The 24,169-nt window shown below is 46.9% G+C and overlaps 1 protein-coding gene across 1 annotated transcript in view; it reads left to right on the top strand.

Moving 5' to 3' along the window:
* The window catches only part of LOC143996172 (integrin beta-1-A-like), a 128,918-nt gene that overhangs the window by 65,973 nt on the left and 38,776 nt on the right, over nt 1-24,169 (top strand). Inside the window, exons 13-15 of the mRNA XM_077491083.1 lie at nt 9,761-9,983; nt 12,437-12,675; nt 12,764-12,930. Coding sequence (XP_077347209.1) covers nt 9,761-9,983; nt 12,437-12,675; nt 12,764-12,930 — 629 coding nt within the window. The remainder of the gene's footprint in view (nt 1-9,760; nt 9,984-12,436; nt 12,676-12,763; nt 12,931-24,169) is intronic.

Below are 24,169 nucleotides of genomic sequence, written 5' to 3'. Positions count from 1 at the left end.
TTCTCCTCCCTATCTGCTGGTCCATATCTCCCTCTGAACTCCCCTCCTCTTCCTCTCTTGTGGGCACCCACGTGACATCACTAGACACGTCATCATCAACGTCACCTTCCCCACCGCTATAAGTAGAGTAGGCAGCAACACCGGGGACCAACCTCCTCCTTGGGCTGATCTGGGTACTGGCGTCAGACTGCTGAGTAGCGCTTGTTGCTACCTCCTCTTCCTGATCCAATACCAAGAGTGGCTGCGCATCAGAAATGTCCTCTTGATATGGATCGGAAAATAATTCCAGTGACTCAAGCGGAAGGTATGTGGTGGTGGTGGTGGTGGTCGTGTTGTTGGTGGTAGTGTCTTTGGGGGTGCACATAGCAGAGAGTGAAGAAGAGGGTGCAGATCGAGAGGATGAGGAGGGTGCAGAAGAGTAAGGCTGAGCGAGCCACTCAACCAAGTCTGGTGCATCCTTTAAAGTAATTGAACGCACCTTCTGCAACTTCCCACTTTGGCTCAAGCCTGTTGCTCCTGCCCTACCCCTACCACCCCTGCGGAAGGGCCTGCCTCTTCCTCTGCATGTCATTTTTTAAATGACCCTGTGACAAAACTCTTAGTCCCTATACCGCTGAAGGACTGCTGCAGTATAGGTGAGCGGTCAGCAGTGGTGCACGTCAACCCTATCTATTGTGGACCTATAGCGGTCCTTACAGAACAGCAGACTGTACCGCACTCAAGCCTATGTACCGTAGCACCCTATACCAAGTTACCAGTCCTTATAAGAACTTTTGTGGACCAAGCAGGTTGTGTATTAGTGTTTAGCAGACTGTACGTCAGTCCCTATACCGCTGAAGGACTGCTGCAGTATAGGGCAGCGGTCAGCAGTGGTGCACGTCAACCCTATCTATTGTGGACCGATAGCGGTCCTTACAGAACAGCAGACTGTACCGCACTCAAGCCTATGTACCGTAGCACCCTATACCAAGTTACCAGTCCTTATAAGAACTTTTGTGGACCAAGCAGGTTGTGTATTAGTGTTTAGCAGACTGTACGTCAGTCCCTATACCGCTGAAGGACTGCTGCAGTATAGGGCAGCGGTCAGCAGTGGTGCACGTCAACCCTATCTATTGTGGACCGATAGCGGTCCTTACAGAACAGCAGACTGTACCGCACTCAAGCCTATGTACCGTAGCACCCTATACCAAGTTACCAGTCCTTATAAGAACTTTTGTGGAACAAGCAGGTTGTGTGTTAGTGATTAGCAGACTGTACGTCAGTCCCTATACCAATGAAGGACTGCTGCAGTATAGGGCAGCGGTCAGCAGTAGTGCACGGCAACCCTATGTATTGTGGACCGATAGCGGTCCTTACAGAACAGCAGACTGTACTGCACTCAGGCCTATGTACCGTAGCACCCTATACCAAGTTACCAGTCCTTATAAGAACTTTTGTGGACCAAGCAGGTTGTGTGTTAGTGTTTAGCAGACTGTGCGTCAGTCCCTATACCGCTGAAGGACTGCTGCAGTATAGGGCAGCGGTCAGCAGTAGTGCACGGCAACCCTATGTATTGTGGACCGATAGCGGTCCTTACAGAACAGCAGACTGTAACGCACTCAGGCCTATGTACCGTAGCACCCTATACCAAGTTACCAGTCCTTATAAGAACTTTTGTGGACCAAGCAGGTTGTGTGTTAGTGATTAGCAGACTGTACGTCAGTCCCTATACCAATGAAGGACTGCTGCAGTATAGGGCAGCGGTCAGCAGTAGTGCACGGCAACCCTATGTATTGTGGACCGATAGCGGTCCTTACAGAACAGCAGACTGTAACGCACTCAGGCCTATGTACCGTAGCACCCTATACCAAGTTACCAGTCCTTATAAAAACTTTTGTGGACCAAGCAGGTTGTGTGTTAGTGTTTAGCAGACTGTGCGTCAGTCCCTATACCGCTGAAGGACTGCTGCAGTATAGGGCAGCGGTCAGCAGTGGTGCACGTCAACCCTATCTATTGTGGACCGATAGCGGTCCTTACAGAACAGCAGACTGTACCGCACTCAAGCCTATGTACCGTAGCACCCTATACCAAGTTACCAGTCCTTATAAGAACTTTTGTGGACCAAGCAGGTTGTGTATTAGTGTTTAGCAGACTGTACGTCAGTCCCTATACCGCTGAAGGACTGCTGCAGTATAGGGCAGCGGTCAGCAGTGGTGCACGTCAACCCTATGTATTGTGGACCGATAGCGGTCCTTACAGAACAGCAGACTGTAACGCACTCAGGCCTATGTACCGTAGCACCCTATACCAAGTTACCAGTCCTTATAAGAACTTTTGTGGACCAAGCAGGTTGTGTGTTAGTGATTAGCAGACTGTACGTCAGTCCCTATACCAATGAAGGACTGCTGCAGTATAGGGCAGCGGTCAGCAGTAGTGCACGGCAACCCTATGTATTGTGGACCGATAGCGGTCCTTACAGAACAGCAGACTGTACTGCACTCAGGCCTATGTACCGTAGCACCCTATACCAAGTTACCAGTCCTTATAAAAACTTTTGTGGACCAAGCAGGTTGTGTGTTAGTGTTTAGCAGACTGTGCGTCAGTCCCTATACCGCTGAAGGACTGCTGCAGTATAGGGCAGCGGTCAGCAGTAGTGCACGGCAACCCTATGTATTGTGGACCGATAGCGGTCCTTACAGAACAGCAGACTGTAACGCACTCAGGCCTATGTACCGTAGCACCCTATACCAAGTTACCAGTCCTTATAAGAACTTTTGTGGACCAAGCAGGTTGTGTGTTAGTGATTAGCAGACTGTACGTCAGTCCCTATACCAATGAAGGACTGCTGCAGTATAGGGCAGCGGTCAGCAGTAGTGCACGGCAACCCTATGTATTGTGGACCGATAGCGGTCCTTACAGAACAGCAGACTGTACCGCACCCAAGCCTATGTACCGTAGCACCCTAGACAGACCAAGTTACCAGTCCTGATAAAGAGCTTTGTGGAACAAGTGAGTTGTGAATGATTAGCAGACTGCAGCAGAAGGGCAGCAGTCAAGTATAATATTCTTTCTATATTTGGAAGAAAGAATATTATACGTGTACAAGCCTATTACCGTACCACTGATACCAGTCCTGAAAAGAACCTTTGTGGAACTAATAGTAACAGCAAGTCTTTAAAATTATCCTCACTGCCTGACACACTGCTTCCTGCCTGTCCCTATACAAATTGGCAAAAAAGAGTAGGCTGGAACGATTAGCTGGAACAGCTCTTTTGTGGACCTGATAGTAACAGCTAATGATGATGATGATGATGATGATGAAGAAAGACTAATCTGGCTGAGCTGTCCCTAAAATAGCAGCATACAGCGCTCTGTCCCTTTATCTAAACTGACAAAAGAAACTCAGGCTGCTGACCTAACACCTATACCAGTCCTGAAAAGAACTTTTGTGTACCAAATAGCTAGCGTTTTCTCTGTCCCTACTCCACACAGGATCCTTTCCCTACAGTGACAGAAGAAAGAATGTAAAATGGCCACCGGATCGGGTGTATTTATAGGTTAGGGGGAATGTCCAAGTGTCCATGAGCTGTCATGTCTCAATTGGTTGTCCTGTAACACATGATAAACGTGTCACGAAAGGTTAAAGTTCTTGTATACATTAAACACGTAAGTCCGCCGGGGCGAACGACGGAAAAAGGCGTTCGAACCCGCGGACGGCGAAAGTCGGAAATTCGCCGCGAAACGACCGCCGGGCGAACCGTTCGGCCATCACTACTAGTCCTTTACAATATTAATATATATATTTTCCATTCCATGAGTCCTCCTTGCTTCCTCCACCTCCTTGACTCAGCCTGCCTGCCTGTTCTCCGGATCTCTCTCCCGCTCTGGGCGGCTGCTGTACAGCACAGTCCCTCCCCTAGACAGTCCCACAGATCACCGGCCGGATCTTCACCTCTCTCTACACAGTACACAGGAGGGACTGGAACTGAGTGGCTGAGTGGCCGAGCTGAGACCTGAGCCATCGCATTGGGGGTGAGGGAGGGACGGTCTCAGCGAGTCAGAGAGCAGCAGACTCAGAAAAAAGTCAGCGCGTCGGGTAGGGTGACCACATTTCCAAACTGCCATTCAGGGACACCCCCCCCCCCCTTCCCAAAAAAAGCTGATTTCAAAACCTTCACTGACCATGGAATCGGTCACTCTTTTCCCTCCTGCGCTGTTAACTCTATCATAGTGCGCTAGAAGGGAGTGATGTCACTTTAGAGCAGCTGTCCAAGACCTTTTTTGCATGGGGGACTGGTTTCATGGAAAAAAAATTTGACAAGGACCGGGGGGGTAATATAGTCAGGGTAAATATATAAATAAATAAATATATATATATATATATATATATATATGTATATAAACAGGGTCCGGCAGGCCGGGATCAGGATCGGAGAGATCAGCAAGGTCAGATGGAAGCTGGGTCAGTAAACATGATCAGACGCAGAAGGTAGCAGAAGTCTCAGGTACAAGCTGCAGACAAACGGTGCCGCACAAGCGCAGCTGTCATCTTTAAATAGGACAACTAGTGCGCATACGCTGTACATGCCCATCGCACATTTGCATTCGCCTGAGGTGCACACTGGCGCGCACACACGCACTGATGCTCGGGGCGCACGCACAGATTCGCCCATGCAGCGCGGGCAGAGCCCTGACAGCTGGCTAACTTTCCTCCCAAGATTATCTGGACGCCTTTGGTGCAACTTCCAGCCCAGACCTCAGAGGAGTCATTGCCGCTCACAACTGCAGTCTCTGGAGGAACCACGTGAGTCTTGAAACATTTCCACCCTGCATTTATCACTCCCACTCAACCCACTACAGAGCAGCTTTACTTAAGATGCACCTCACCCCATTGCTTCCCTATTCCCCTGACACTCATGAAACAGAAGCTTACCCTGACTCATATCTCATCTCGCCCTGTGTGGATACAGTATAAAGCTCCCCATGAAGCTCTCTTTTGCCTGTGTAACGCTCTCCACAGTTAGCACCCTCCATGCAATACCGACCAATTACAGGCCATCCAACTGACTCTGTACTATGAAGATTCTGTGGCCCCAGGGGATCGGTAAAGACTGACTCCTACGTTTCCCATGCCCCACACAACAACCATGAAGGTCTTTATGCCTTAATATTTGCACTGGCGTCACGCCAGTATCACTCCCTGGTATGAAACTATAGCCATACTATATATCAGGGTGACTAAAACACTGCTTACTGCATAGTAAATGTTGCAATGCATTACATTATTGTATTCTCATTGTTACCGGGGTAATGTGCTGAGCGGGGGGGGGGGGGGGGATGTCTTGGGGATGTCTTTTGGAGCGGCACTTGCCCCCCCTCTCGGGGTTATCCGGGGGGGTGGGATGAGTGTGCACTCACCCTATACTGGTGAGTGCACCAGTACAGGGTGCACTGGGTCCAAATGGAGGAAGCCTCCTCCATTTGGAGTCTTAGCAGCCCTGGGCAACATGCAAAGCGCACGCCTATTGCCCTGTAGATGGGAGTTTGGATGGATACACTCGAGCAGTGGCGGCCCGTCCATAGGGGGCGCCTGGGCGCCGCCCCCCCCCCCAGTCACCAAAGAAAAAAAATGAAAAAAAAAAAAATGAAAAAAAAATTTTTTTTTTTAAAACTGGCCCTTTAAAAAAAAAAAAAAAATTGAAAAAAGGTCCTTAAGTGCACTGTGTCCGGGCGCCGGGCATAGTGCACTATGGGAAACACCACGTCAATGCAATCATGAGATTGCAGACGTGGAGCTTCATTTGCGGGATTTTAACCCGCCTTGTGGCGCAAATGAAAGTGCCAATTAGCTTCCGCCCGTAGAATCACTATGGGCGGGAGCATTGTTGTTTAATTTAGAGGTTACTTCCGGGTTTTACGAAAACCGGACGTGACCTCACAGCTCCATTCTTTGCATGGCCCGAGCGGAGCTGGAAGCAAGGTAAGTGCCTTGCAGCCCTGAGGCTTTTTGTTAGTACTGTTAGAAGCCAGATTAGATCCCCCCCTTTCACTACACATTCCAAAAAATTGAATGCAAGTGTGATTATAACCCTCCTGCATTTACTCCACTGAATTTTGCTCACAAATCGGCTGATATCATCAGAACTCTGTATGTCACTCTGCTCTTCACCCCCCTTCAGGTAGACTGCTCCGGATACAGTAACTCATGGCATGGCAGCTGCCAGCTACTTTGTGGGACTCTGTGATAAGATGGGGAAGCTTCACAGCAACAGGTTGTTTTAAAATGTGGAAAACTCAAAACGGACATTCAGGCTGGGAAGAAGTGTGTTCTGTGTATGTGTGTGTATTGTATGTACTGGCTGTTCTGTGTGTGTGTGTGTGTGTGTGTGTGTGTATTGTATGTACTGTGTGTGTTCTGTGTATGTACTGTGTGTATATTATGTACTGTGTGTGTATTATATGTACTGTGTGTTCTGTGTGTGTGTGTGTGTGTGTGTGTGTGTATTGTATGTACTGTGTGTGTTGTATGTACTGGGTGTTCTGTGTGTGTGTGTGTGTGTTGTATGTACTGGGGGTTCTGTGTGTGTGTATTGTATGTACTGTGTGTGTTCTGTGTATGTACTGTGTGTATATAATGTACTGTGTGTGTATTATATGTACTATGTACTGTGTGTTCTGTATATGTACTGTGTGTTCTGTGTGTGTGTATTGTATGTACTGTGTGTGTGTTGTATGTACTGTGTGTGTGTTGTATGTACTGTGTGTTCTGTGTGTGTGTATCGTATGTAGTGTGTGTTCTGTGTATGTATTGTGTGTACTGTGCGTCCTGTGTGTGTTCTGTGTGTGTTCAGTGTATGTATTGTATGTACTGTGTGTTGTGTGTGTGTGTAATGTACTATGTGTGTTCTGTGTATGTACTGTGTGTGTATTGTATGTACTGTGTGTTCTGTGTGTGTGTATCGTATGTATTGTATGTACTGTGTATTCTGTGTATGTATTGTGTGTACTGTGCGTCCTGTGTGTGTTCTGTGTATGTATTGTATGTACTGTGTGTGTACTGTATGTACTGTATGTTCTGTATGTACTGTGTGTTCTGTGTGTGTGTATCGTATGTATTGTATGTACTGTGTGTTTCGTGTATGTATTGTGTGTACTGTGCGTCCTGTGTGTGTTCTGTGTATGTATTGTATGTACTGTGTGTGTGTTGTATGTTCTGTATGTACTGTGTCTTCTGTGTATGCACTGTGCGTTCTGTGAATATACCGTGTGTATTGTATGTGTTGTGTATGTACTGTGTGTTCTCTGTATGCATTGTGTGCTCTGTATGTACTGTGCGCTCTGTGTATGTATTCGGGTATTAGGAGCCATGACAGCAGAGGATGGGTAGATAGGGACCTGGAGGGGTTTGCGCCCCCCCAACATTTTTTATCACCAGCCGCCACTGCACTCGAGGTGGGAGGAGTCTCCCTTGGCAGGCTGTCCTGTACCTGTTATTGATGTTATGGCCTGTTCTAGTTATGTGCCCTACCGCTCTTCTCGGGAGTCGTGCAGTTGATGGAATTGCTGCTCGTTCATCTGCATGCCCAGGAGGAGTGTGGGTCATTACATGTGGCCACGCACTCGTCCAGGGATGTCCTGTCTTCCATGAGGTGGACCTCCTGAGGTAACGAGCTATGGCAGATATCCTGCGTATTCCCACACATGGCCAAACAGCTGGGACCAGAGGAGATGAACCTCACAGGACACAGGAAGTCTAGGAGTGGATACTTTGCACCATATGTTTCCTTGTGATTGTGTTTGTTTTTCACTTTATTATTTTTCTTTTATAGCATTTATAATAATGGTTATAATTTTGATTTTTGCTGGGGTGGGTGGGAGGATTGGGTCCTCCGCTCTTGGGCCCTGACTAACCTCTCCTCCAAGTAGGCTAGCATGTTCTCCCAGCTTTTGGGAGCTACGTGCTGATATTAGTTTGTTACGTACGATTTTAGTTACTTAAGGGTCCTCTATCCTGAACTTGATAGTTCTCTTTTTCAACTCTTCCCCTTTCTAATTTCCCCTTCTTCTCTCACTTAACCCCCTCTCTCTGCCCTATCTTTCCCTCCCCCTCCTCTTCCCTTTTACCCCCTTCCCCCTGACATGGTGATGGACAGCATTAGAATAATATCGCTGAAAACGAGGGGCCTTAAGATACCCAAGAAAAGGTGCATGCTGTTGAATGAGTTAAAGAAAAGAAAAAAGGATATCGGGGAACTGGAGAATGTGCAGAGAAGGGCAACCAAACTCATGATGCCCTGTACACACGACCAGTTTTCCCATCAGAATAAACTCCAGAGTTCCGATGGAATTCCGCTGAAACTGTCTTGCGTACACACGATCACATCAAAGTCCGATCATCAAGAACGCAGTGACGCACAACACGCACGACGGGACTAGAAAAAGGAAGTTCAATAGCCTGTAACCAATAGCTTCCATTTCAGAGCATGCGTCGTTTTTGATCTGTCAGACGAGCGGTTTTCCCGACAGGAATTGGTTCTGTTGGAAATATTTAGAACATGTTCTATTTCTAGGTCTGTCAGAATTTTTGATGTAAAAAGTCTGATGGGGCATACACATGATTGGAATATATGATGAAAAGCTCCCGTCTGACTTTTTCTGTCGGACATTCAGCTTGTGTGTACGCGGCTTAAGAGGCATGAAGGAGCTCAGCTATGAGGAAAGATTACAGGAACTGAATTTGTTCACTCTTGAGGAGATTGAGAGAGGATATGATCACCATGTACATATAAGGGGTTCATATAGTGAACTTGGTGTTGAGTTATTCACTTTATGGTCAACCCTGAGGACAAGGGGACACTCTTTATGTCTAGAGGAAAAGAGATTTCAAGGTTTCTTCACAGTAAGAGCTGTGAAAATGACTACCTCCAGAGGTGGTTCTGGCCAGCTCAGTAGATTGCTTTATGAAAGCCCTGGATTCTTTCCTAAATGTACATAATATAACTGGGTACTAACATTTATAGGTAAAGTTGATCCAGGGAAAATCCGATTGCCTCTCTGGGATCAGGAAGGAATTATTTCCCCTGCTGTAGAAAATTGGATCCTGCTTTTCTGGGGGGTTTTTTCGCCTTCCTCTGCATCAACTGTGGGTATAGAATTGGGTATATGGAATTGTATGATATATGATATTTTATTTTTTAATGGTTGAACTAGATGGACTTGTGTCTTTTTTTAACCTAACTATGTAACTAACTATGTAACACTTCTCCTGATATTAGGGCCGCACATGGTTACATTTTTTAATGCAGTTGGATCTCTTCTGTTGTGCATTCATGTATTTTTTTCTGTATTGTATATTGAACTGCATCATGTTATTGTTTTGTAGTATGCTGCCATTTAGTGGCAGTTTTGGGCTTAATCAGATGTTTACTATATGATTTTGAAATCTTTGTCTTCTTAGTTTGTGTAGTGCGAGCTAGACCCTCCTTGTTTTCTTCCATGGTCTTTTATGGGCACTGATAGGCTGCACTGATGAGCCTGCACTGATAGGTGGCACTGATTTACACTGATGGGCTCTGGTAGGCGGCACTGATAGGTGACACTGATGAGGAGGCACTGATTGGCAGCACCGTTGGGACTGCACTGATAATCAGGACAAGCAATAACAATCATAGGTAGTTGCAGGCTAAAATGGAAAGGTGTTTGCTAATTTCAAAGTGGCAATTATGGCAGTTACGTGTGTCAGTTTTCAAACTGGATACTTAAAACATGTCTTTTATTACAGGTAATGGAGTCTGCACATGCAGAAAATGCATATGTTTTGCTAATTTTTCTGGTAGTGCTTGTGATTGCTCAGAAGATAACTCAACGTGCATGGCATCTAACGGTCGGCTATGTAATGAAAGAGGAACATGTGACTGTGGAAGGTGTAAATGTACAGACCCCAAATTCTATGGACAGAAGTGTGAGACATTCCAGAGCACTCTTGGTGTTTGTATGGAACACAAGTGAGTATTAATAAGGAACACATTTTCAAGAAATGTAAAACGGAATTATAGTTCAGCTAAATCAGGGATGCCCAACCTTTTGAAGAGTGAGGGCCACTTAAGTGACTTGGTAACTGGTCGCGGGCCACAATGAGTGGAGCGGGAGGATGACAGGTTCGTGTCCACTCTGCATATGGAGAGCGGACACAGACACAGCCCACCAGGGGTGTAACTATAGGGGATGCAGCAGTCACGACCGCAACTTGGCCCTGTGCTGCAGGGGGCCCATGCAGCCCCCTCTACATATGGCCGGCTGCAGCATAGGCAGCTAGGGGTACCACTGCACCATGCACACAGGTGGCTGGAGGTGGAGGGTGACTAGCAGAGCTCCATGCTCAACTATCGCACTGGCTGCTCTTTAGTTGTGCATTCCCCGCATGACCTGTGTCCTCGGCTGGCTCCTCAGAGTACCCCTCTCCTGCTCCATGCATTGCCGCTCAGCCAGAGTCCCGCCCCCCCCCCCCCCGAGTCCGGCCCACACTGCACTGCATACTTCTCCCGGGTAAACAAACTTTAAGCACACAGATGCAGTGCAGCCCTATGAGAGCCGGCTCCCCGGAGGACACTGCAGGCTTGTCTGCCAGCTCCCCTCCTCCCCCGTCATACACAGATAATGAAAGGTCTTTCTGGGAGATATGCTTATCACCCATCCAGCACACTGGATGGAGCCCAGGCCAACATGGATGAGTGCGCGGCCTGCAGCTTGGTCATGGTGAGTGAGAGGACCCCATCCACCACACACCATTACTTACCCCCTACATCTCCCCCTGGGGACAGGGGCCCCTTCTCACGTGGGGACAGGGACCCCAATCTCCCCTGGGGACAGGGACCCTGTCTCACCTGGGGGCAGTAACTTCATCTGCCCTGGAGAAAAGGACCTCATCTCTTCTGGGGACGGGGACCCTATCCTGCCTAGGGACAGTCCCCCAATGGGGCACCTAAAAATTTGAAAAAATAATGATAAAAAAAGACTACTGATGCCAGTGGTGGAACTACAGGGCTCACAAAGGTCATACCTGTGACCACTCCCTGGAGTTCCACCGCCGGACTCGGAGGGAAGGGCCCTGGCTGGGGTTCAGGGGGGCCCTTCATGGTTTCTTGCATCGGGGCCCTGAATGTTCTAGTTACGCCACTGCAGCCCGCTCTACTCTATGGGCCCTTAAATCCTATCCAGGCGGAAGGGGGTGGATGCTGTTTTTTTAGCAGATCAGATTGGAGGTAGGCGGTGCACCTGCGGATCAGTTTGAAAGCAGCCCAATAACCACTGCAGAACAGATATGCCCATATTTAGTATCACTCTGCAGGTGCCAGCACTATACAGGAAGCATTGGCTTATGTGGCTCTCCTCCTCAGCTGCCTGCTTTCTCTAACTCCAGCTTCATTCACAACACTGATGCTCTGGGATGACCGATCCGCGCTTGCCAACCAGCCATCTCAGAGCAGGAGGCCGCGAGCCACATCAGAAGGCTCCGCAGGCCACATGTGGCCCCCAGGCCACTGGTTGGGCACCCCTGAGCTAAATCATTAAGCCTGGTACAAACTGAGTTTTTTTTTGTTCAACCCAGCGGGCCGGTTTCTATTGAACTGGCAGATGCTGCCTGATATGTGTTCTAGGCTCTACGCTGAATGGATCTTGCAAATAACACCAGGTGCATAGCTAAGGCCAGCCATAGCAATTTTTTTTCCTGCAAAGATAGGTTGCAGCAAAGAAAACCACTTACTTCCCCCATCAGTCAGTTTTCCCGGCAGGGGGGCAGAGGAAGCCATCCCTGCCAGGAGACACAGTAATTATTACTAGCAGCTATAACAGCTGCTAGCAAAAATCATATGTAAAAATCCAACAGGCTGGTTACACCCAAGTTGATTGATGCATTCAACCTGCCCATACATGGTTCGAATCGCATGCCAGTTCCTGGTGAACCAACCGAAATTCAAACAGTCTATGACTGGCTTAAGTCTTTTTAATAGCAACTTCACCTGCAGTTACCTACTTCTCTGTGGCTTTCACCTCCACTGTTGACTATGACACCAAAGTTCTGTAGCTGTAACTATGCATCTTCTGATTTCACCACTTAGGTTGTTAAGTTCCCTATAGATACATTTTGGCTTCATGATGTTCTATTTAAAGTGGGGAATCTAGATTATAGAACTGCACAGCCATGCCTCTAAGTCAGATGTGACAGGTGAACAGAGGAGGGCTTCCTCTAGTTTTATGGGGGGTTATACTGGTGTGTCTTCATCATCCACATTTAAACTCTGATCATTAGTGCACACTATAGAATGACATCCAAATTCTGGTCTTTTATCCACTAGCAAATTTTTATTTCTCTTTATGTGTTGTTTTAACATAGCTTGTCTACTTTACCGTGTTATTTGCTAATGTCTCTTTTTTTTCTCTCTTTTTGTTTACCCAGGGAATGTGTTCAGTGCAGAGCATTCCATAAAGGAGAGAAACAAGAAGGGTGTGATACCCAGTGTTCACATTTCAACCTTACTCTGGTGGACAGCCGTGATGAGTTACCTCAGCCAGGACAGGAAGATGCTCTCACACTCAAAGAGTGCATAGAGAAGGATGTAGATGATTGCTGGTTTTACTATACTTACTCTATAAATTCTAGCTCTGAGGTTCATGTGCATGTTGTGAGAGAGCCAGGTAATTTATCCTTAGCAGAGATATTATTGTTCCCAAGCATTCCCATATATCAGCTAATGAGGATACATCTACTGATTTCCTGTTGTAGAGTGTCCCAGTGGGCCTGATATAGTTCCCATCGTTGCTGGTGTGGTGGCTGCAATTGTACTTATTGGATTGGCATTGTTGCTTATATGGAGGCTTCTTATGATTATTCACGACAGAAGAGAGTTTGCCAAATTTGAACAAGAGAAAATGAATGCCAAATGGGATGCTGTAAGTATTTAATGCCGGAAGGGGGTGTTGCTATTGCTCGGCACTGTTTGATAAAGGGCCGGTGTAAGAATTTTTGACACCCTAGACGAAACCTAATTTTTCCGCCCCCCTGGCTCTGCCCCTGACTCCACCCCCTTTGCCCTGCCTATGTAACCTATGTGACCTACCTGACCATTACACTGACCCCTACACTGGCCTACCTACCTGACCCCTACACTGACCTACCTACACTCACATACCTACACTGACCTACCTGACACCTCCACTAACCTACCTGACCATTACACTGACCTACTTGACCCCTACTCTAAACTACCTGACCCCTACTCTGATTGGCCCACAGCTTTCACACGGTACCTGGGCCAATTACAACACCATGTACCATGTAATTAGCTGTAGCTAATCACTAGTGATCACAGCTGTTATGAATAGTTAACCCATTCATGACAGTTGAAAACTTTGCTACTTCATTGTAACAGCAAAACTTTTGTTACTTCATTGTAACAGCAAAGTATTTTAAAAAATCTGATTATCCCCTCAGAGTAGTACAGTGTTACTATGGTGACACTGAACTACTCTGATCAAAGTATGTAAAAAATTGTAATAAATGAAAATTTAAAAAAAATTTGTTTAAAAATATTCCTTTATAAAAAAATAAAAAAAAAGAATAGGACAAAAATTACAGCTTCAAGAAACTTGCCTGTCTATCTTCTAAAAAGGGGACATTTTGGGGGAACTTTTGTCCTGCCCTAGCATTTTAGGGCCTCAATTAATGAGCTCTGTACATCAGGACTGATCAATTTTCAAATACAGTATATACCATAGTTTATAGACACTATAACTTTAAAATAAACAATTAATATACTTTTATGTTTTTTTTTGTTTTTTTTTACCAAAGACATGCAGCAGAAATACTTTTTGGCCTAAATTTATGATGAAAATTGATTTTATTCTACATGTTTTATAACAGACACTAAAGAAATATAATTTTTTTTCAAAATGTTCTCTCTTTTAAAAAAAATTAAATTAAATTAAAATCCAGTGGTGATCAAATACCACCAAAAGATTTGTGTGAAATAAAATGATAAACATTTAATTTGGGTACAAATGCCCTGGTCATGAAGGGGATAAAACCTTCCGTAGCCAAAGTGGTCAAAGAACTAGGCTTCAAATTGAAGGGAAGGACCTTCAAGGTTATATTGTCTGGAATATTGCCTGTGCAACATAGGAAAGTCAGGGGAAGCTTAGAGAACTTTATTCATAACAAAGACCTGTTGTAAGAGGGAAAGAATTTGGTTTTTAGAGCATTGGGCTGACTTTTCATTGGGGCACATCCTATATGCTAAAGATGGTTTGCACCTAAATGGGAGATGTGCTTAGGGAGAGGTTTATGGGAAGGCTGGAGGAGTATTTAAACTAGGATTGAGGGGGAGGGAGAATTAGAATATAATTGGGCAGATACAGTAAGTTAGTCATGGGTCAGACACTAATGGAGGGTGGGATGGGGAGAGGATGATAATGAGTTTCCCATGTTTCAAACAACCATTGAAAATTATGGTACTGTTTGTACTTCTAAAAGAGATATGCAACACACAAGTGCAAATGGGACAATAAATTAAAGTGTTTTTTCACCAATGACAGAAGTCTGCCAAGCAAAGTAGGAGAGTTGGAAGCTCTGGTGCGTTAAGAGAACTATGATTTAATTGGTAATGCTGAATCTTGGCTTCATTCTGCATATGATTGGGCTATTAATATTACTGGTTATGCCCTTTTGGAGAGACAGTGTAAAACTAAAGCCGCGTTCACACGGGCGGACTGTCTGTCCAACTTAGTCCGCCGAAACACATTTCAGCGGACAGTCTGCTCGTGTGTGGGCTTCAGCGGACTTTTTCAGCGTGCAGTCTGGTGGACTAAGTATTTCGGAATTTCCGTAATATTGTCCGTTCAACTTTGGTTTCAGCGGACAGTCCGCTCGTGAGTAGACTAGTTGGACGGACTAAGTATGGCGCATGCTCAGAAAGGATTTACACGGCGGAAGGTTGCATTGCTGTGTATTGGACGTCCTATTTCTAGTCCCGTCGTACATGCTGTATACGTCATCGCGCAAGCTTTCAACGGACTGTTTGTTCATCGTGTGTGGTCAAGTCCGTACATTCGAAAGTAGGACGGACTGTCCGTCGGATTGTCTGACGGACTTAGTTGGCCAGACAGTCCGCCCGTGTGTACGCGGCTTTAAAGATAGCGATGTCTGTTTCTTTTGGGTAGAGCAAAACATACATACTTCAAAGTTAATTACTGGAGTTTGTTATGGGTCAAGCAGTGTTAAGGGGGGTACACAATATGAAAAAAATCGGAATAAAAATTCAGTACAAGGCACGATCAATCTTTCGATTTTCATATAGTGTGTACACAACTGTCGACAATTGATTCAGACTTTGCAAACGAAAATTCCCGAAGGGACAAACTCCAAAATGTTTCTCGTACGTGAACAAAACGAACGCTTTTTGTTTAATGCGTTTGTTTTTGTACTATTTTTTATGAGAAAAAACAGAAACTAAAGACTGCGATGAGAAGGTGATGAGGAGAAAACTTAATGAGATGGTGGAAACTCAGCGCTTTGAATGAATGAATGAATGAAATACTTATATAGCGCACAATGCGAACTGAATCGCCTCTAGGCGCTGTGGCGAGCTTTGATCATCTGCTAAAAGAGGAAGGTCTTGAGTTTTTTCCTAAAAGCCAGGTGATTTTCTTCCAGGCGGATGTTGATTGGTAGAGCATTCCATAGCCGAGGCCCTTGGACAGCGAATCTCCGATCCCCCTTGGATTTATACCGGGCTTTTGGCACGAGGAGGAGGTTTTTGTTGGCTGATCGAAGACTGCGGTTTGGTGTGTAATGATTTATTTTCTCCATTAGGTATTGCGGAGCTTCTCTATGCACGCATTTGTGGGTGAGGCAAAGGGTCTTGAACGTGATCCGATTTTTTACAGTTAGCCAATGTAAGCTCCTCAGTGAAGGAGAGATGGATTCCCAGGGTTTTTTTCCTGTTATCAGCCTTGCCGCTGTGTTTTGGATCAGTTGTAATCGCGCAAGTTGATATTGTGGTAATCCTATGTAAAGCGAGTTTGCGTAGTCCAGTCGTGAATTAATGATTGTTCCAACTACCACTGCTTTGTCATTCTTTGGGATAAAAGGGATGAGTCTGCGAAGCATGCGCAGCAGATGGTGAGATCCACTGACTACAGATCCTATTTGCGCATCCATTGACATTTGTGCGTCTAAAATAACCCCGAGACTCTTCGCTTTGGTCTTTGGGGAGATAGTCTGCCCAAAGACGGTTGGTGGAGACCAGGAGGTTTTGGTTGCGGGCTTATGATTTGGGTGTAAGATAAGAAGCTCTGTCTTTGATTGGTTCAGCTGGAGGGAGTTGGTGGTCATCCAGTCCTCTATTGATTTGAGGCAGTTTTCAAGTTGTTGTTGGTGATCTTTTTTTCCATTGATCCGGAAATAAAGTTGCGTGTCGTCAGCGTAAGAGTGGAAGCAGAGATCTGAGCATCTGATGATTTGAAGGAGTGGGCGAATGTAAATGTTGAAGAGAACGGGTGACAACGGAGAGCCTTGAGGGACTCCGCAGGTGACTGCCCGAGTTTCGGAGAGGAATTTTCCTAGTTTCACTGTCTGTGACCGATTTCCTAGGAAGGACGCGAACCAATGGAGATCTATGTCTTGGACTTCGGCTACTTCTGTGAGGCGGACGAGTAGAGTATTGTGATCTACTGTATCAAACGCTGCACTTAGGTCTAGCAGTACGAGGAGACACGGCTCTCCGTCATCTGCCGCTTCGAGGGCGTCATCCCAAATCTTGAGGAGAGCTGTTTCTGTTCCATGACCCGGGCGGAAGCCTGATTGCAGCGGGTCCAGGAGTTTGTGAGTATCCAGGTGAAGTTGTAGCTGATGTACTACAGCTTTCTCCATGATCTTAGAAATGGTGTTGATGCTTGTAATTGGCCTACGGTTGTTTGGATCCTGAGGGTCCAAGTTTGGTTTCTTGAGTAGAGGTTTGACGATGCCTTGTTTGAGGATGCTGGGAACAATCCCTTCGTGGAATGATCGGTTTATGAGGTGGGTTATGGTTGGAGCCACGATGTCGGAGCATTCTTTCAGTAGTTTTGTGGGGATGATGTCAATAGGTGAGGTACTGTCACGCAGTTTATTAATGATGTTTTTTGCGGTGTCTACGGTAATTGGGGATAGTGAAAATTTTGGCGGTTGCGGTATGTTGGTGCGGACATCCTCTTTATGTATTTGCTGGCTGAGGTTGGATGTTTTCTTCTGACAAATTGTTTCCCTGATGGTTTTGACTTTATCGATGAAAAAATCTGACAGTTTGTCACAGTAATCCTGGGATTCGCTTTCTGGGGGTTCTAGGCACACCGGATTCATTGATTGATTAACCAGTTTAAACAGTTCCCGTGGTTGGTTTGCGGCCGTTGAGATTGTATATGAGAAGTGGTCCTTTTTGGCTTTGAAGATTGCTTTCCGATAATTCTCTGTCAGACCTTTGTAGTTAAATAGGATTTCCTCGGTGGGATTTCTTCTCCATGTTCTTTCCGCTCTTCTGCGTTCTTGCTTTAGTACGGAGAGGGAGCTATTAAACCATCCAGCATTTTTCTTCCTGATGAGAGCCCTGCGTTTTGGTGCTACCGAGTCTGCTGATTGCAGTAATGCCTTGTTCAGGGAGTTGAGTGTTTCCTCCGTAGAGTGGTTTAAGGTTATTGTAGATATTTTTTTGGACAGAGTGGTTTTGAAGGCTTCGGAGTACAGTTTTTTTATGCGATCTGGTCCAGTGCGTTGTTACAGGCTTCCGTTTTGCGTTGGTGATGTTGGTAGTGATTTTGAATTTGATGGCGTGGTGATCCGTCCATGGCAGAGTTATGTTGTCGAGTATGTTGACGTCGATGTTCTGTTTGAAAATCAGGTCCAGGGTGTGTCCTGACCCATGTGTGGGAGTCTTTATCAGTTGCTGTAGACCCAGTTCTTCTAGTTGATTGATGCAGGCAGTCGCGATGGGGTCTTTAGGCTCGTTTGCCCAAAGGTTGAAATCTCCGAGTGCCAGGAAATTTTTGAATTTTAGGGTGTGCATTGCAAAGGATTCCGTGAGGGGTGAAAGAAGATTAGACTTTGGTCCCGGTGGTCTGTAGCACAGTAGTATATGAGTGGTGTCATGGGGTGTTGGTTGAAAATGTAGCGTCAGGGTTTCCATAAAAGACACTGGGTTCTGAGATGATGGTTTAGTGAGATCCAGGTGACCTTTAAAGATCACTGCTAGGCCTCCTCCTTTTTTCCCTATCCGGTGTTCGGTTAGGATCCTGTAGTTTTCCGGCACCAATTCGGTGAGGATGGTGTTGCAGTCAGAGGTTAACCAGCTTTCGGTGATGAAGAGGCAGTCTACATTGTTCTCGATGATGAAGTCGTGTACTTCCAGTCTATGTTTGACTGCAGACCTGGCGTTAATCAAGGCGCAATCTAATTGTAGTGGTCGAGTAGATGTCTTCCTGTGGTTGGGAGCTGCTTGTCGTCCGGTTTTTAATAGTTGTTCTCTTTGAAGTATTTTTTGTATGGAAGATGGCAATGTGGTGTTAATGTTCCTTAGTCTGTGCAGAACTTCAGCTGAGTATTTGAAGTAGCACATGGTTTGTGGATGCTGTTGATGGTACTATGGGCTTAAGATTATGATCCTGATCAGGGTATTGATCCTGAGGTGGGGCTAGGTATCAGACTTGCCGCCGTGCTTGAGGCTATTAGCGCGCAAGTTGATCAGGGAATGCCTATATGGATGCGGAAGGAGTTGTTGTATTCGGTTGCTGGCTCTTCCAGCTGCCTTTACTTAAGGTGGAGGTCTCCGCTTAGAAAAGAAGTCTGGCTGTGATCTGGAATAGTCGTCCTAGGATAGCGTAAAAAATGGAAAGGAGGCTGGAGGTAGGGGTATGCTAACCTATGGTTGTTCCAGAGGAAGGCAAAAAAACCCCTGACAGTAGCAGCCAAATAGTGATGGCCGAACGGTTCGCCCGGCGGTCGTTTCGCGGCGAATTTCCGACTTTCGCCGTCCGCGGGTTCGAACGCCTTTTTCCGTCGTTCGCCCCGGCGGACTTACGTGTTTAATGTATACAAGAACTTTAACCTTTCGTGACACGTTTATCATGTGTTACAGGACAACCAATTGAGACATGACAGCTCATGGACACTTGGACATTCCCCCTAACCTATAAATACACCCGATCCGGTGGCCATTTTACATTCTTTCTTCTGTCACTGTAGGGAAAGGATCCTGTGTGGAGTAGGGACAGAGAAAACGCTAGCTATTTGGTACACAAAAGTTCTTTTCAGGACTGGTATAGGTGTTAGGTCAGCAGCCTGAGTTTCTTTTGTCAGTTTAGATAAAGGGACAGAGCGCTGTATGCTGCTATTTTAGGGACAGCTCAGCCAGATTAGTCTTTCTTCATCATCATCATCATCATCATCATTAGCTGTTACTATCAGGTCCACAAAAGAGCTGTTCCAGCTAATCGTTCCAGCCTACTCTTTTTTGCCAATTTGTATAGGGACAGGCAGGAAGCAGTGTGTCAGGCAGTGAGGATAATTTTAAAGACTTGCTGTTACTATTAGTTCCACAAAGGTTCTTTTCAGGACTGGTATCAGTGGTACGGTAATAGGCTTGTACACGTATAATATTCTTTCTTCCAAATATAGAAAGAATATTATACTTGACTGCTGCCCTTCTGCTGCAGTCTGCTAATCATTCACAACTCACTTGTTCCACAAAGCTCTTTATCAGGACTGGTAACTTGGTCTGTCTAGGGTGCTACGGTACATAGGCTTGGGTGCGGTACAGTCTGCTGTTCTGTAAGGACCGCTATCGGTCCACAATACATAGGGTTGCCGTGCACTACTGCTGACCGCTGCCCTATACTGCAGCAGTCCTTCATTGGTATAGGGACTGACGTACAGTCTGCTAATCACTAACACACAACCTGCTTGGTCCACAAAAGTTCTTATAAGGACTGGTAACTTGGTATAGGGTGCTACGGTACATAGGCCTGAGTGCGTTACAGTCTGCTGTTCTGTAAGGACCGCTATCGGTCCACAATACATAGGGTTGCCGTGCACTACTGCTGACCGCTGCCCTATACTGCAGCAGTCCTTCAGCGGTATAGGGACTGACGCACAGTCTGCTAAACACTAACACACAACCTGCTTGGTCCACAAAAGTTTTTATAAGGACTGGTAACTTGGTATAGGGTGCTACGGTACATAGGCCTGAGTGCAGTACAGTCTGCTGTTCTGTAAGGACCGCTATCGGTCCACAATACATAGGGTTGCCGTGCACTACTGCTGACCGCTGCCCTATACTGCAGCAGTCCTTCATTGGTATAGGGACTGACGTACAGTCTGCTAATCACTAACACACAACCTGCTTGGTCCACAAAAGTTCTTATAAGGACTGGTAACTTGGTATAGGGTGCTACGGTACATAGGCCTGAGTGCGTTACAGTCTGCTGTTCTGTAAGGACCGCTATCGGTCCACAATACATAGGGTTGACGTGCACCACTGCTGACCGCTGCCCTATACTGCAGCAGTCCTTCAGCGGTATAGGGACTGACGTACAGTCTGCTAAACACTAATACACAACCTGCTTGGTCCACAAAAGTTCTTATAAGGACTGGTAACTTGGTATAGGGTGCTACGGTACATAGGCTTGAGTGCGGTACAGTCTGCTGTTCTGTAAGGACCGCTATCGGTCCACAATAGATAGGGTTGACGTGCACCACTGCTGACCGCTGCCCTATACTGCAGCAGTCCTTCAGCGGTATAGGGACTGACGCACAGTCTGCTAAACACTAACACACAACCTGCTTGGTCCACAAAAGTTTTTATAAGGACTGGTAACTTGGTATAGGGTGCTACGGTACATAGGCCTGAGTGCGTTACAGTCTGCTGTTCTGTAAGGACCGCTATCGGTCCACAATACATAGGGTTGCCGTGCACTACTGCTGACCGCTGCCCTATACTGCAGCAGTCCTTCATTGGTATAGGGACTGACGTACAGTCTGCTAATCACTAACACACAACCTGCTTGGTCCACAAAAGTTCTTATAAGGACTGGTAACTTGGTATAGGGTGCTACGGTACATAGGCCTGAGTGCGTTACAGTCTGCTGTTCTGTAAGGACCGCTATCGGTCCACAATACATAGGGTTGCCGTGCACTACTGCTGACCGCTGCCCTATACTGCAGCAGTCCTTCAGCGGTATAGGGACTGACGCACAGTCTGCTAAACACTAACACACAACCTGCTTGGTCCACAAAAGTTCTTATAAGGACTGGTAACTTGGTATAGGGTGCTACGGTACATAGGCCTGAGTGCAGTACAGTCTGCTGTTCTGTAAGGACCGCTATCGGTCCACAATACATAGGGTTGCCGTGCACTACTGCTGACCGCTGCCCTATACTGCAGCAGTCCTTCATTGGTATAGGGACTGACGTACAGTCTGCTAATCACTAACACACAACCTGCTTGTTCCACAAAAGTTCTTATAAGGACTGGTAACTTGGTATAGGGTGCTACGGTACATAGGCTTGAGTGCGGTACAGTCTGCTGTTCTGTAAGGACCGCTATCGGTCCACAATAGATAGGGTTGACGTGCACCACTGCTGACCGCTGCCCTATACTGCAGCAGTCCTTCAGCGGTATAGGGACTGACGTACAGTCTGCTAAACACTAATACACAACCTGCTTGGTCCACAAAAGTTCTTATAAGGACTGGTAACTTGGTATAGGGTGCTACGGTACATAGGCTTGAGTGCGGTACAGTCTGCTGTTCTGTAAGGACCGCTATCGGTCCACAATAGATAGGGTTGACGTGCACCACTGCTGACCGCTGCCCTATACTGCAGCAGTCCTTCAGCGGTATAGGGACTGACGTACAGTCTGCTAAACACTAATACACAACCTGCTTGGTCCACAAAAGTTCTTATAAGGACTGGTAACTTGGTATAGGGTGCTACGGTACATAGGCTTGAGTGCGGTACAGTCTGCTGTTCTGTAAGGACCGCTATAGGTCCACAATAGATAGGGTTGACGTGCACCACTGCTGACCGCTCACCTATACTGCAGCAGTCCTTCAGCGGTATAGGGACTAAGAGTTTTGTCACAGGGTCATTTAAAAAATGACATGCAGAGGAAGAGGCAGGCCCTTCCGCAGGGGTGGTAGGGGTAGGGCAGGAGCAACAGGCTTGAGCCAAAGTGGGAAGTTGCAGAAGGTGCGTTCAATTACTTTAAAGGATGCACCAGACTTGGTTGAGTGGCTCGCTCAGCCTTACTCTTCTGCACCCTCCTCATCCTCTCGATCTGCACCCTCTTCTTCACTCTCTGCTATGTGCACCCCCAAAGACACTACCACCAACAACACGACCACCACCACCACCACCACATACCTTCCGCTTGAGTCACTGGAATTATTTTCCGATCCATATCAAGAGGACATTTCTGATGCGCAGCCACTCTTGGTATTGGATCAGGAAGAGGAGGTAGCAACAAGCGCTACTCAGCAGTCTGACGCCAGTACCCAGATCAGCCCAAGGAGGAGGTTGGTCCCCGGTGTTGCTGCCTACTCTACTTATAGCGGTGGGGAAGGTGACGTTGATGATGACGTGTCTAGTGATGTCACGTGGGTGCCCACAAGAGAGGAAGAGGAGGGGAGTTCAGAGGGAGATATGGACCAGCAGATAGGGAGGAGAAGCAGCAATGACTTACATTGCACAGCAGGGACAAAGCAGACTGCAAATGTATCAGGAGCGAGTCATCGACCATGTACGGTCACATCTGGCGCTCCCAGGACACCGGCACATGGCTCCGCAGTGTGGGCTTTTTTTAACGTGTCCGCTGCTGACAATAGCGTTGCCATCTGCAATCTTTGCAGTCAACGCGTTAGTCGCGGTAAGCCCAATACTCACCTAGGGACGACCGCCTTAAGAAGGCACATGAGCAGCCATCACCGAGCCCAGTGGGAGCAACGGAACACACAAAGCCACACTGCAGGCTCTCACCGTCCAGCCTCGTCTTCTACTTCTCCTTCTCCTCTCTCCTCACAATTGTCCTCCACTCCACCTTCCATCACGCCAAGCTCACATTTTTCTGCAAAAAGGCAGGCTTCCGTGGGCCTAATGTTTGAGCGTAAAAAAATGATGACGCCGGATAACCCTCTTGCCCAACGGTTGGCGGCTGGCTTGTCAGAACTCATAGCCCGCCAACTACTGCCATATAAACTGGTGGACTCGGAGGCCTTTCGCAAATTTGTGGCCATTGGAACACCACAATGGAAGGTCCCAGGAAGGAAGTATTTCTCAGAGAAGGGCATCCCAGAGCTATATGGCCATGTTCAGCGGCAAGTGAATGTATCTCTGGCACACAGTGTCGGTGCCAAGATACATCTGACCACAGACACGTGGTCTAGCAAACACGGGCAGGGAAGGTATATCAGTTTTACTGCCCACTGGGTGAACCTTCTGACGGCCGTCAAGCATGTAACCCGTGGCACCCGTGTAGATTTGGTTTTACCGCCACGGATTGCATGCAGGCCTGACTCTTCTCCTCCTCCTACTCCATCCTCCTCCCTCTCCTCCTCAGCTGCCTCCTCCTTTTCCGCTGCTAGCGTCTCTTCCACTGCACCGCCCAAGCTCCCCAGAACCTATTCCACATGCCAGGTGAGACGTTGCCATGCCGTGCTGCGTCTGTTGTGCCTGGAAGCAAAGAGCCACACTGGCCCGGCACTCCTTTCAGCTTTGCGTTCACAGGCAGATGAGTGGCTAACACCGCTCAATTTGACAGTTGGTAAAGTGGTGTGTGACAACGGTGCCAATCTGCTTAGCGCATTGAAACAGGGCAAAATCACGCACGTGCCGTGCATGGCACACGTCTTAAACTTGGTCGTGCAGCGATTCCTTGTCAAATACCCTGGGGTCCAGGACATCTTGCGGCAGGCAAGGAAAATCTCGGCCCATTTCAGAAGATCTTACACGGCCATGGCTCGCCTTGCTGACATTCAGCGGCGACACCATCTGCCGGTCAGACGTCTTATTTGCGATTGCCCGACGCGATGGAACTCAACCTTCTATATGCTTGATAGGCTGCTCCAGCAGAAACGTGCAGTTAACGTCTACCTGTATGAACTCTGCGAA

Source organism: Lithobates pipiens, unplaced genomic scaffold, assembly GCF_037356315.1.
Source record: "Lithobates pipiens isolate NorthernLeopardFrog02 unplaced genomic scaffold, aLitPip1_a1.2 Scaffold_19, whole genome shotgun sequence".
In the NCBI taxonomy this organism is placed as follows: domain Eukaryota; kingdom Metazoa; phylum Chordata; class Amphibia; order Anura; family Ranidae; genus Lithobates; species Lithobates pipiens.
This window is presented reverse-complemented; position numbering and strand designations above follow the sequence as displayed.